Source organism: Catharus ustulatus, chromosome 3 (assembly GCF_009819885.2).
Source record: "Catharus ustulatus isolate bCatUst1 chromosome 3, bCatUst1.pri.v2, whole genome shotgun sequence".
NCBI classification, from domain to species: Eukaryota; Metazoa; Chordata; class Aves; order Passeriformes; family Turdidae; genus Catharus; species Catharus ustulatus.
The window spans coordinates 8,523,182-8,534,624 of NC_046223.1; the positions used below are offsets into that span (position 1 = coordinate 8,523,182).

At 56.5% G+C, this 11,443-nt stretch overlaps 1 protein-coding gene across 1 annotated transcript; it reads left to right on the forward strand.

Annotated features, from left to right (window-relative positions):
* The first annotated feature begins 5,358 nt into the window (after positions 1-5,358).
* VSX1 (visual system homeobox 1) lies at positions 5,359-9,442 on the forward strand. The gene is made up of 5 exons (XM_033055540.1): positions 5,359-5,725; positions 6,066-6,144; positions 6,406-6,529; positions 7,444-7,624; positions 8,227-9,442. Exons 1-5 carry the CDS (start codon positions 5,359-5,361, stop codon positions 8,490-8,492), a joined length of 1,017 nt encoding a protein of 338 aa, XP_032911431.1. The 3' UTR covers positions 8,493-9,442.
* Positions 9,443-11,443: the final 2,001 nt, after the last annotated feature.

Consider the following 11,443-nt stretch of genomic DNA (forward strand, 5'->3'; position numbering starts at 1 on the left):
ATGGCAAGTGCTGTCATACCAAGCTGAAAAATCAATACCATATGGCACAGCACTCAGATAGCAAACTTGGAGATTAATTAAAGGAGAAGTGCTTCTGTTAGGTCTCAGAGCACAGCGCCTGTGATTAGGCATGGCTGAACTGGTTTGGAAATGCAAAGGCTGGGCAGCACTAGAGCTGAGCTGGACAGAACAAACTGTGATCTCCCTTTCTTTATTCACTGAAATCACTGGTTAGCATATTTTCCTGGATGTTCCTGTGAAGAGGAGAGGAGAGGAGAGGAGAGGAGAGGAGAGGAGAGGAGAGGAGAGGAGAGGAGAGGAGAGGAGAGGAGAGGAGAGGAGAGGAGAGGAGAGGAGAGGAGAGGAGAGGAGAGGAGAGGAGAGGAGAGGAGAGGAGAGGAGAGGAGAGGAGAGGAGAGGAGAGGAGAGGAGAGGAGAGGAGAGGAGAGGAGAGGAGAGGAGAGGAGAGGAGAGGAGAGGAGAGGAGAGGAGAGGAGAGGAGAGGAGAGGAGAGGAGAGGAGAGGAGAGGAGAGGAGAGGAGAGGAGAGGAGAGGAGAGGAGAGGAGAGGAGAGGAGAGGAGAGGAGAGGAGAGGAGAGGAGAGGAGAGGAGACTCTGACTCCATTGCTTGGGAAGTTTAATTTCCAGGGTGCAGACCAGAGTGGGACAATGTGTACCCCTCTTTTGGGAGTTGCTGATGTAATGATTGTGGCAGCTATTGTGTGTGTTTGGGACCCTCACAGCCGTTTTTCTTCTGCCGATACTTTCTTTTCTTTTCGGCTTTAATGAGGTTTCTCTAATTGACTTGATGATTTCTGTTTAATTAGCACATTTTGGAGGAATGATCAAAAAATAATAAGATAAAGTAATCAGACAAGCATAGTGCAAAGGAATAATAGCTCCTTTGTGGGGCTAATTGGAATGGACAGTCCATCGGCTAGTTTGGGGCTCCTCACAGTTGGATATTCCCAGACTAGTTGTGCCTTGTGCCCAGAGCTTCCAAACACCCACATAGACCCAGCTTTGGTAGTCATTTCAATTAGCTCTAATGAGCTGTGAATGAGCACCAAGGAGAACCGAGTCTGGGCCTGACCTGTTTTGCCATTGCCCAGATTTTGCTTAAGGCTGTGGCAGCAGATCTTGTCCAGAACCTTTGTCAGGTGCCAGACCCTGGGTAGCACCAGGCAGAGCATCCCCAGGGAGAGCTGTGTCCCAGCTCACACATCCTGTACAGGACCAGAGGGATGTGAGATGGGCAGATGAATGGTACCAGAAAGCAACAAGTTTGGCAGAAGCAAGGAGGAGGGGAAGCAAAAAGCAGCAGCTGAAGGAGCAACCAGAAATCAGAGCTAGTGCTATTGTGCCTACTCCATCTGGGTTTCTTCCTGAACACTCTGTCCCTCCTGTTCCCACATATACACCTCTGGAACAAGCCCCAGTCTCCTCCCTAGGAGCAGGAACAGCACTTTCCATGGGCTACATCACCTATAGCTCCTGGGACATACACAGGTTGAGTTCTGCTTGCTCACCGACTGCTGGCCATGCTTGCAGTTGATACTGTAGGTGCAGCACCTTGATGGCCATTTGTTTGCCCTGTGCTGGCTAGGAATTAATTAGGAGATGGGCTCCAGGCTGCTGTGACAGCTGTCTGCGTGCGGCACTTCCCAGCAGTTTGATTAAATCTGTGACACTCCAGATGTGAGCGCCCTGTGCAGCGGCACATGGTTTGCTCTTAAACTCCACTTAAACCGTGACTGCTCTTCTGGTTTTAATCAAAGGCAAATGCCTTAAGACAGAAATCTGTGCAGAGGAATTAGTAGGGATGTCTCTGGGGCGTGTGGAGTGGGACATGGAAAGGGATCCCCTGTGCCAAATTAGGGCTGAGAACGCTTGCAGTAAGCTGGGCTGGCAGTGCTACAGCGTTGAGCAGGTGGTGCGTGGCCAGCTGTGGCTGCGCTTACCCTGCAAACCCTCTGCTTCACCCACATCCAGAGCTGCAAACGAAGCACTTCCCACAGCCTGGCAGCGTCAGGAGCACAGGTTCCCTGATTCATTTAGCCTGTTCACACTGCCTGCCGCTGCAAATCCGTCACCCCAAAATGGATGTACTTGGCCACTACACTCACCTATTCCTAACTGGCCAGGAGTGCACACACAATCCACCACTGAGCCCTGCTGCAGCCTGAGGAAAGTCTCATTGCCTGCAATTCAAGGAGGAGCCTCATCTGTAACTTAGAGGTGGGGATTTAGCCTTGCAAAACACAGGTGTGACTGCCTGCAACACCCCTCTCTTTGCTGCCTCCTCCCCTAGCTGTGGCCTGTTTCTAAGCTCCTTTTCACCCATGTGCCGGAGGCAATGCTTTTGCAACAGCCAGCACTTCCCCATGTTCCCAGCGGGATGTGGAGGAGGCAGAAGAAAAGCCCTTTTTCTTCTGTCCACATTTATTTGGAGTTCCCACCCTCGCCAAATTGCCTGTGCTGCCATCAGCTGGCTGCTTGCCCTGCTGAACTCCACTTCTGGGTCACCCTGCACCTGTGCAAGGCCCACCATGGCCACCAACAGCTGGCTGAGCTTGCCCTGCACAGCAGGCACCCAAGGGCTGTGGCACCATCATCTTCCCTGGGGAGCAGGCTCCAACCTGCTCCTGTGCTGGCGTGTCAGGAGCTGATGCAGGAGTGGGGTGTGGAGCTGGGGTCACACCAGGCTGTGACCGCTGGTGCAGGTACAATGATGGGTGTGTGCTGAGAGCTGGGCTTTTGGAGATGGGCTCTCCATCCACCCTGGGGCACGGGAGCCTCTTCCACCCAGCGCTGCCTGAAACTGTCAGATGGTCCTTTATTATTGACCTGATTCATATCTAAACCAGGGAGGTGAAAGCTGTCTTATCCCATTACTAATCCCCTAAACCAGGCCCTTCAATACCTTCTCCTTGCTGCCCCCTCCTCATTGCTACAGCAGGTGGTTGTAGGGTGAGTGCACATCCTTCTGGGGCTTTCCCTGAGCCCCGTGGTAAAGACAGGGACTCCAAAAAACCACCAAATGCTGGCTCTGGAGTTATCATCAGCTGAGGGGGATTTACCAAAATTCTGCACATACCTGTAATCCCCCTATGGACTTGGAAGGCTTGTTTCTGGGGTCTGAGCAGGACAGCTCCAGGCATCCATCCCATCATGCGTGCCCTCCATCCTATAGGTCATGGCAGGTGTCTGACACTGAGGTGGAGCAGCCGTGGGGAGCAGGGGACAGCTTGGGGACCGTCCCACCTTGCTGTTTCCCCAGTCCTGCAAAGAGCAGCAGGAATGGGAGTGCTCCAGCAGCAGCTGCAGGCAGCGCTCACCCCCTGGGACATGGCCAGGATCCTGTGGCCTCGGGCTGCTCTGGTGGAGCCCCATGGAGATTCTGGCTGCTGGGGCACCTTGAGGCTGCTGGGCCGGCTGGCACAGGCACCCTGCCCATGGAGAAGGGGGGCAAACCCCAGGGAAATTAGAGCAAGGGGCGATGTTTGATGTTCTGCTCTTTAAGCGATTAATAATCTTTCGGCGTCGGAGAATCAGCTGAAAATCTTCCTTAGAAAATAATGAGCAGAGAAACATTTACTGATTAGTCTAATCCCAGCTAATCCTATCTGATGAGCATATATCAAGATATCCTTTAACTGATTTATTGTCCAAAGGACCAGTGGAGATGCCCGTCTTCAAAACGGCTATGGGAGCTGGGGGTGGCAGCAGGAGTGTCCCCACACCCCATCCCAGTGTCCTGTCCCGGGAGCGGGTGTGTCCCCATCCCCCAGGGCACAGCCTCGGTCACCCTCACCCTGGGCAGCAGCGCCATATCCAGGCCACCTTGCCAGCATGGGGAGATTTAATCGCTATTTCCATTTCTGCATCTATCGGCTTTCTCTTGGGTTTGAGCTTTTATGTTTCATAAACTGATTAGGAGCAATTATACATGCTTTATCCCCAAACTTTCCAAATGCCTAGGCCATATGCATATTTAAGGCTTCATCATCTCTCCCAACAGCTCAGCCTCAATGTAAACTGCTGAAATCAAGCTGATTCTGGGACAACATCAAAAATTAGGGTTTTAACCACTAATATCTGCTCGAACAGGAAATTTGTTGTGGGTGGTGGCCGGATTATGACTTCTAATTACTGTGGCAGATCCTCCCTGCCTAGCAGTGAAAGTCTCCTATTTCAGCAAAACTGCAGCAAAACCACCCTGGAGAAGCGAAAATGCTCAAGGGGATGCCGGGGTGCTCTGAGCCTGGGTGGGGATGCCCTAAGCATCCCTTCATCCTGAGCACATCCTGAGTATCCTGAATTGGTGGCTTGGGAAGTGTGACCACCCTCCCACACCCCCCATTCCCCTCACACCCATTTGCCTTTCTTGGTGAGGAGCACGATGGTCCAGAGGATCCCCCCGCCAGCCCCCAGCGCCGGCCACGGCAATTATCCTAAATGAAAGTTATTGTTCTGCTAATCCCGGGAACAGCTTGCGATGGGAGATTTGGGTCTTTCTTTAATAATGCAAAGTTAATGCGGAGTCCCCTTGTAATTATCTTTATCAGAAGGACCCTCGGTTAATCTGACCGTCCAATGAAGGCCTGGATCAGGCGGCCCGTGTAAGCCGGTTGTAAATCATTTCCATCAACAGATGAAGGGAAGGGGGAAAAAAATTGCAGCCCAGGTGCAAGAATCTGGGAGCAAAAGGGAGCACAGAGGCCAGGCACCTCGAGGTGGCTCTGGCCCCGGTGACAAGACACCTGGGATCAGGGAGGGTCCTGCCCAACAGCCCCTGCCTGTTCCCACACCTGTCTCTAGGATGCTGAGCCCAGTGGGATGTCCCACCTGCGATGTGGGGCTGAAGGGTCTTGGGCTGGAATGGGGGTACTGCGGAGTGCACTGCCGGGCACTGGAAACAGGGATACAGGGACATAGCAGGAGGTTCCTGGGAGGTAACCCGGAGAGGGAACCCGAGGGGATGTGAGAGGGGTGTAAGGGGGATGGGGGGAAGAGGGTGACCGGGTCGGGGCGGGACAAGCACTGAGAGGGGGTCCCGGAGAGGATCTGAGCGAAACCGCAGGGGACCCGGGGGGAAGGGAGGATGAGGACCGAGGGGCGGGGGCCGAGGGGAACTGAGGGAGGGAGGGACGGCGAGAGGGGGCGGTGGGGCCGGGCGGTGACCTGGGAGGGCCGGGGGAGGGACGCGGGGCCGGTGCAGCGGGAGGGGGGGACAAGGGCCGCTAATCCGGGGATTGGGAGCGCCCCCCCGCCGGTCTGGAGTGTGATTGGAGCCGGCACCGGCGGCGGGACGATAAAAAGGGCGGCGGGCGGTGGTGGCCGGGCCAGGCGGTGGCGATGCCGGGCCGGGCGGAGCCGTCGGGGGGACGCGCGGCGGCGCCGGTGGCGGTGCCCGTGCCGGTGACACCCGGGGCGGCGGCGCGGCCGGGAGGCGCTGGGCTGCGGGCCAAGGGCTTCGCCATCACCGACCTGCTGGGGCTGGAAGCCGAGCTGCAGCCGCCCCCCGGGCCCCCCCCGGCCGCCACCGCCGGTGGCTACGAGGGCGGCGGGGCGCTGGGGCTGGGGCTGGGGCTGCTGTGCAGCTTGGGGGGGCCGGGCGCTCCGTGCCTGCTGCCCGCCCCGCTGCCGCTCCTGCCCGCCCGCGGCCCCCGCCCGCCTCCCGGGCTGCCTCCCGCCGCCCGCCGCCACAAGGAGAACATCTCCGGTGAGCGGGGTCGGGGTCGGGGGTGGCCTCTCAGGCGCGCACGGGGACCCCGGTCCGGAGCCGCTGCCGGGGCCGCCTCGCACCTGCGGCCGCGGACAGCATCCTCCCGATCGGCTCCCGTGCTGCCCCGTCCCGCCGGGATGCCGAGCCTTCGACCCTCCGGCAAGTGCGGGCTCCCACCCCCTGCCCCGGGATGGTATCACCGGTGCTCGGCCGTGGGAGGGGACCCCGCCCCGGGCCCGCTGCCCGCGGGCGGCCAGAACCGAGTTTGGGGAGCTGGGATCGGTTGTCCCGCTCTCGACGGGAACGTGACTCTTCCCCTCCCGCATGCTGCTGCCAGATGAGGACAGCCTGTCTGGGGACGCCAGCGACCTGAAGATGTCCAGCTCCCAGATCAAGAGGAAGAAACGCCGGCACAGGTAGCGCCCGGGAGCCAGGCTGTCCCCGTTCTCATCTCCTCGCTGCTGCCACCATCCTCCCGCTGTTCCTCTGATCCTCGGGCTGGGGCGGTCGGTATCCCCGAGGGGGATAAAGGGAGGAAAAGGAGGAAAGAGGAGGGCTGCAGCTGGGGTCGGGGGAGGATTTTTCCGGAGGAAAACCTCAGCCTGGGGGGCTCTGCCAGCCTCGCTGTTTGCCCAAGGGTCCGGACGGTGTGACAGAATGCTCTCTCCTCTCGGCAGGACGGTATTCACAGCTCACCAGCTGGAGGAGCTGGAGAAGGCTTTCAATGAAGCGCACTACCCCGACGTCTATGCCCGGGAGATGCTGGCTGTGAAGACGGAGCTGCCGGAGGACAGGATACAGGTAGGTCGCTGCAGCGGTCCTCTCTCTTCCGTAGAGTCTGTGGGCTGCCAGCATCCGGCCCTCTCCTCTGCTCTGTGGCAGTGAATGCAGGTGGTGGGAACGTGGTGACACTGAAACGCTGCAGGGCGCCTAGGGGAGGCTCAGCCTCTGCCTGCTGGCACCAAACAGCCTCCAAATGGACATACAGAGCCCGGGGACTGAGCTGGCCCCAGCAGTTGCTCACTGCTGGCAGCTTGTCTCTGTTCTCCCACTCAGGCAGGAGCTGGGAGCAATTTGGAGCTGCTGGGCCAAGCTGTGACACAGGAGCTTGCTCACTGGCTTGCCCTTTTGAGGGACACGTGGCATTTTAGGGCCTGATCCTGCTCCCCTGTGGAACAGTTCAGTGGCTTAAGAATGAGGTGGCGGTCTGGGCAGCAGCCTGGTTACATTTACACCCCTCAAACCTTCAAATTCAGGAGTGGGGTGGGAAGAGGGACCTGAGCACCTTCTGTCATTGTTGGTCACTGCATTATGGAGCCCTTTTTCTGGAGAGGTTGGTGCTTTGTGCATCAGGGAGGCCCTGCGGGCAGGCGGAGCAACGTAGGGTGACTTTGGCTGGTATCACCTTCCTGTGCCACGATCAGCCTCGTGTTAACATGTGCTCCCTCTCCCTCCCTTCCTCCCCTCTCTGACACCCACGTGTGTGCCCTCCCTCACACCCCTCCCCACATGCCGCCCTGGCTGCCCTCTGGTGCCGCCTGCGTGTCCGCACCCTGTGTCTGCACACCCCACCCCTCCACGTACCCCCACGGCTCACCTTTTGCCCTGGATGGACATTCCCTCATTCCCGATGGGCCCTGGACACCCGGCCACCATGGGGGCTGTCTCCTCCCCAACCCCACCCCTCCGTGCTCTCCTGGCTGTTACCCCTGAAGGTTTGGTTTCAGAACCGAAGAGCCAAGTGGCGGAAGCGGGAGAAGTGCTGGGGCCGGAGCAGCGTGATGGCCGAGTACGGCCTCTATGGGGCCATGGTGAGGCATTCCATCCCTCTGCCCGAGTCCATCATCAACTCCGCCAAGAGCGGGCTGGTGGGATCCTGCGCCCCGTGGCTGCTTGGTGAGTGGGAACTTGGGGTGCTGCTGGGGGGATCAGGGCTCAGCTTCCTCTTTCATATGGCTGCCTTTGGCTTTGTACGGAAAGGAATGAGGCCTCCCCAGCCCTGAGCTGTATGCAGGCTGCCAGGTACCCTGGGTTTTCCACTTCCTCCTTGCAAAGAGCAGCTAGGAAAAGGAAAACCTGTTACTGCTGTGTCAGACAGGTGTCTGCACGTGGGTGGGTATCTGCAGTGCTAGCAGGCAGCATGGGAGTTGCAAGGCATCAAAGAAGTCACTGTCACCCACGCCTAAACTGAAGATCCTCAGAGCTACCCTCTGCTCGTGCACAATCAAAATCCAGGTTGGAATGGGTCATTATAGCACAAATCTCCCTGTAAGCCTTCCCTGCTACAGCGGAGGTACAGACTAATTTTGCCACAAGCCATCCCCTTGGGCTGCAGAGAGCAAGTGGCAGGGCTCTGGGTTGGGAAAGGCTGGTTGCTAGAGAGGGCTTTCCCTGGGATGCAGGCAAGAACTGAGCAGTAATGCAGGAGGTGATTCTGAGCAGTTCCAGGCAGAAATAAGCAACCAGTGCCCTTGGCTTTGCTGTCTCCCTTCTGCAAGGTATGCACAAAAAGTCCATGGAGGTAAGCAGGAAGGCAGAGAGCCAAGAGAAGCTGGCAGATGGATGGCGAATGGAGCAGGAGGAGGAGGAACTCAAAGGGATGCAGGCCAGTTCCCAGAGGGGCTCCGACAAGCTTGGGCCTGCAAAAGACTCGGAGGACACAGCCATCGACCTCTCCAGGACGGCCAAGCACGAGAAGAGGGGTGTGCTGAGGCAGTACATCAACGGGGACCCCCCCACAGAGGAGAACGACAGGGAACACTGAGCTTGGGCTGCCCCGGAGGAGGCCAGACCTTGCAGCGTCCTGGCCAGACCATAATATTTATTGATTTATTGATATATATTTTTTTTTTTCTTAAATAACAGAATTTTTATCTGAATTCAGGGCATTTTAAAACTGGGCACACACATCCCCTTGTCCCCTCAAGCTGTTCGTTTCTCAGCAGAGCCAGGGTGGAGGGTGGCAAAGGGGGCCCGGCGGGGCCAAGAGCAGTGCGAGGATGGGAGCCCATTTTGGTCAGCGCTGACTGCAGCTGGGGAGGACCCCCCTTCCCCTCCGTGCTGGGACCACTTCCCCAGCTAGCCAGAAGCACAAAGAGGAGCAACACACTGGGAATTGCTCCGTCCTCCAACATGCAGGTGCAAGGACAGTGCACGAGTTTACAGACACCTTCTCCAAGTTCCACCCCGGCGCAGCGCCGGCCTGCAAGTCCTTCCACAGTTCTGCAGCACACAGTTCTTCACCTCGAGGAGCAGCAGGGTTTTTAAACATGACAGGGTTCATCCTCAAGCTGGTGTAACCTGACAGACAGGCAGGTTTATGCTCCCTGAGGATCTAGCCTGCCAATGCAGCCTTATCACTGGATTTACACTGTGCATCTTCCTTAACTCATATTTGGGAGAAGGGGGTAAGGACCTTTTTGTTTATGCAATGATTTTGTACACTATTGAATGTCACTAGCCACACTATGCATGATAGAACAGACCTTTTTGAAAAGCAAGCCATAATACCCTGGAGCAATTGAACAATTTTTGTGAATTGATAAGAAGATATTTTGTAATTGTCTGTAAAAAGTGTTAATGTCAGAGCTGTTCCTTGGTTGCCCTATATTTATGTCTAAAAGCACTTTAGTAATCTGGATTTTTGAATGTGGCTCTTCCTGTATTGTCCACCATTTATTTATTACACATCCATAAATAAAATTGTGGTGTATCTTTGGTTTTCATGCTCTGTAATGCAATTTATACCTTCCTTTGACACATCTCAAGGCAGTTGCTGGACTGGCCCATGCACATGCCTCGACAGCTCTCCTGGAACACCTCCAGTTTCATCTACCAGCCAAAACATAATGGAAAATTATCAAAAGGTTTCATTAAAATCTGAGAAATTCCAGTTTGGAAAGTGTCTTATACAGCTCAGAGGCTGTGTGGCCAGGTATTGATGCTGTCACCTCCTCTTGCCTCTGCTGCTGGCCCTGGCTGCTGTCACAGGCTGTGCAGGACAGGATAGGGGGAGAGTGGGGGAACAGCTCCTGGGAAGAGCAGAGCAATAAGTGGCACAAGGAGATTTCCTGCCTTTCCCCTCCTTTGCTCGACCAGACCCCACCAGGCAACTTGGGGGAAGGGTAATATATGCATGGCAAATACAAGCTTTGCAGCAAAAAAAAAAAAAAAGTTTGCTGGGGGGGCTGTGGGGAGCACGGTTCAGGAAAGGACCAGCCAGGGCTTATTGCAGCAGCAATTAGGCTCACTGAGAGCCGAGACTTAGCACATTGGAGGCCTAATCCTGCCTGAGCAGCATCTGCAAACCTTTTATTTGGGCTGTGCCACGCTGGCACTGGATGCTCGCAATCCTTTTATTTTTTTCCCCTTTGGTCTGCCTGCGTGCAGATGGCCTGGCTCTTTGCCTTGTGCTGGCTGCAGCGCTGTGAGAGCAAGCACGTCACCACCACGGCTGCTACAAGGGGAGACTGTCGCTCCAGCATCCACAGGCTGAAGACCACTCTCGCTCCTGGCAGTGCCTGGTGGGCTCCCAGCTTGCATCACATGCTGGGAAGGAGGAGCCAAGAGGAGGGCTACTGGCCCGAGGCACTTTCCATGTGCTGGGAAGTGACTGTGGGATACAGGTGCTGGTGGATGGCAGTGACTGGCCAGGCTCAGCTCCTGGTAATAGGGTCTGGTGCCCTCCTTGGAGTCACTTAGCCCTTAGCTGCCTGTGCTAAGCCTGGCAGGGAAGTGTCCACTATCCTCCAACATTGCTGCTTGGAGCAGCAATAGGAGCAGGGCAGCACACATTCTTGTTGCTTCAGGTTTGATGCATCCAGACCCAGCCATGGCTCCTGCCAGTGCTGGTTCAAGCCTGGGGCAGTGACAAGAGTGTGACAGCAAAATCCTGATGTAAGGCACTGGCTGCCACTTGCGTGCATCTGCCCGTGGTGACCTCAGCAGGGCCAGGTGCCATGAGCTTCCCTTTGTAAGGAGCCCTGGGGGTCCCTCAGCTTTAAGGGTTGGGCTTGCTCAAGCAGGAGGTCCCTTCCATGTGGCCCGGGCAAGAGAAGTCAGTGAATTCAAAGCCAGTGTTCACACACGCAGATCTCTTCATAGACTGTCAGGCGCCCGGGGGTGCAAGGGAGCAGTGGGGGTGTCCCAGTGATGCACCCAGAGCAGAGAAGGCTGCAGGGCTGCATTTGCAGAAGCATCTTCACGGTGCCATTTCCACACAGCCTTAGCAACGTTAATATCTAACTGTGCCACTTTGTTTTGGCCAATCCTCCCCAGCAGCAGCCTGGGTTTTCAGGCTGGGAGCGGGTCCGAGCGCTTTGTAAGCGCTCCCTCGTGTGGAGTGGGGCGATGGGACACGGCGAGCAGTCCAGGAAAGGAGGAGGAGGCTGACTGGAGCCCTAGAGGCGGCTGGAAGCCTCACTCCTTCCCCTTATTATGGATATCTGCTGTGGATGCAGAATTTCAGAATCCTGCGGGGTTTGTTTCATTACTCCCGTCTCGCATCCCCAGCAGGCACTTTGTACAACGAGCGGTCCCTGGCAGAGGGCACAGGCGCTGATCAGAGCCTCTGACTTTCTCCAGACTGCTTCAGGGGTGTGCTTCAGGTGACCCTGTCCTGAGCATCGGGCCCAGAATCGCCTGCTGGTTGAGGAAAGGGATTGTCCTGCTCTGCTCTGCACTGGAGCGGCCTCACCCCGAGTGCTGGGGCCAGTT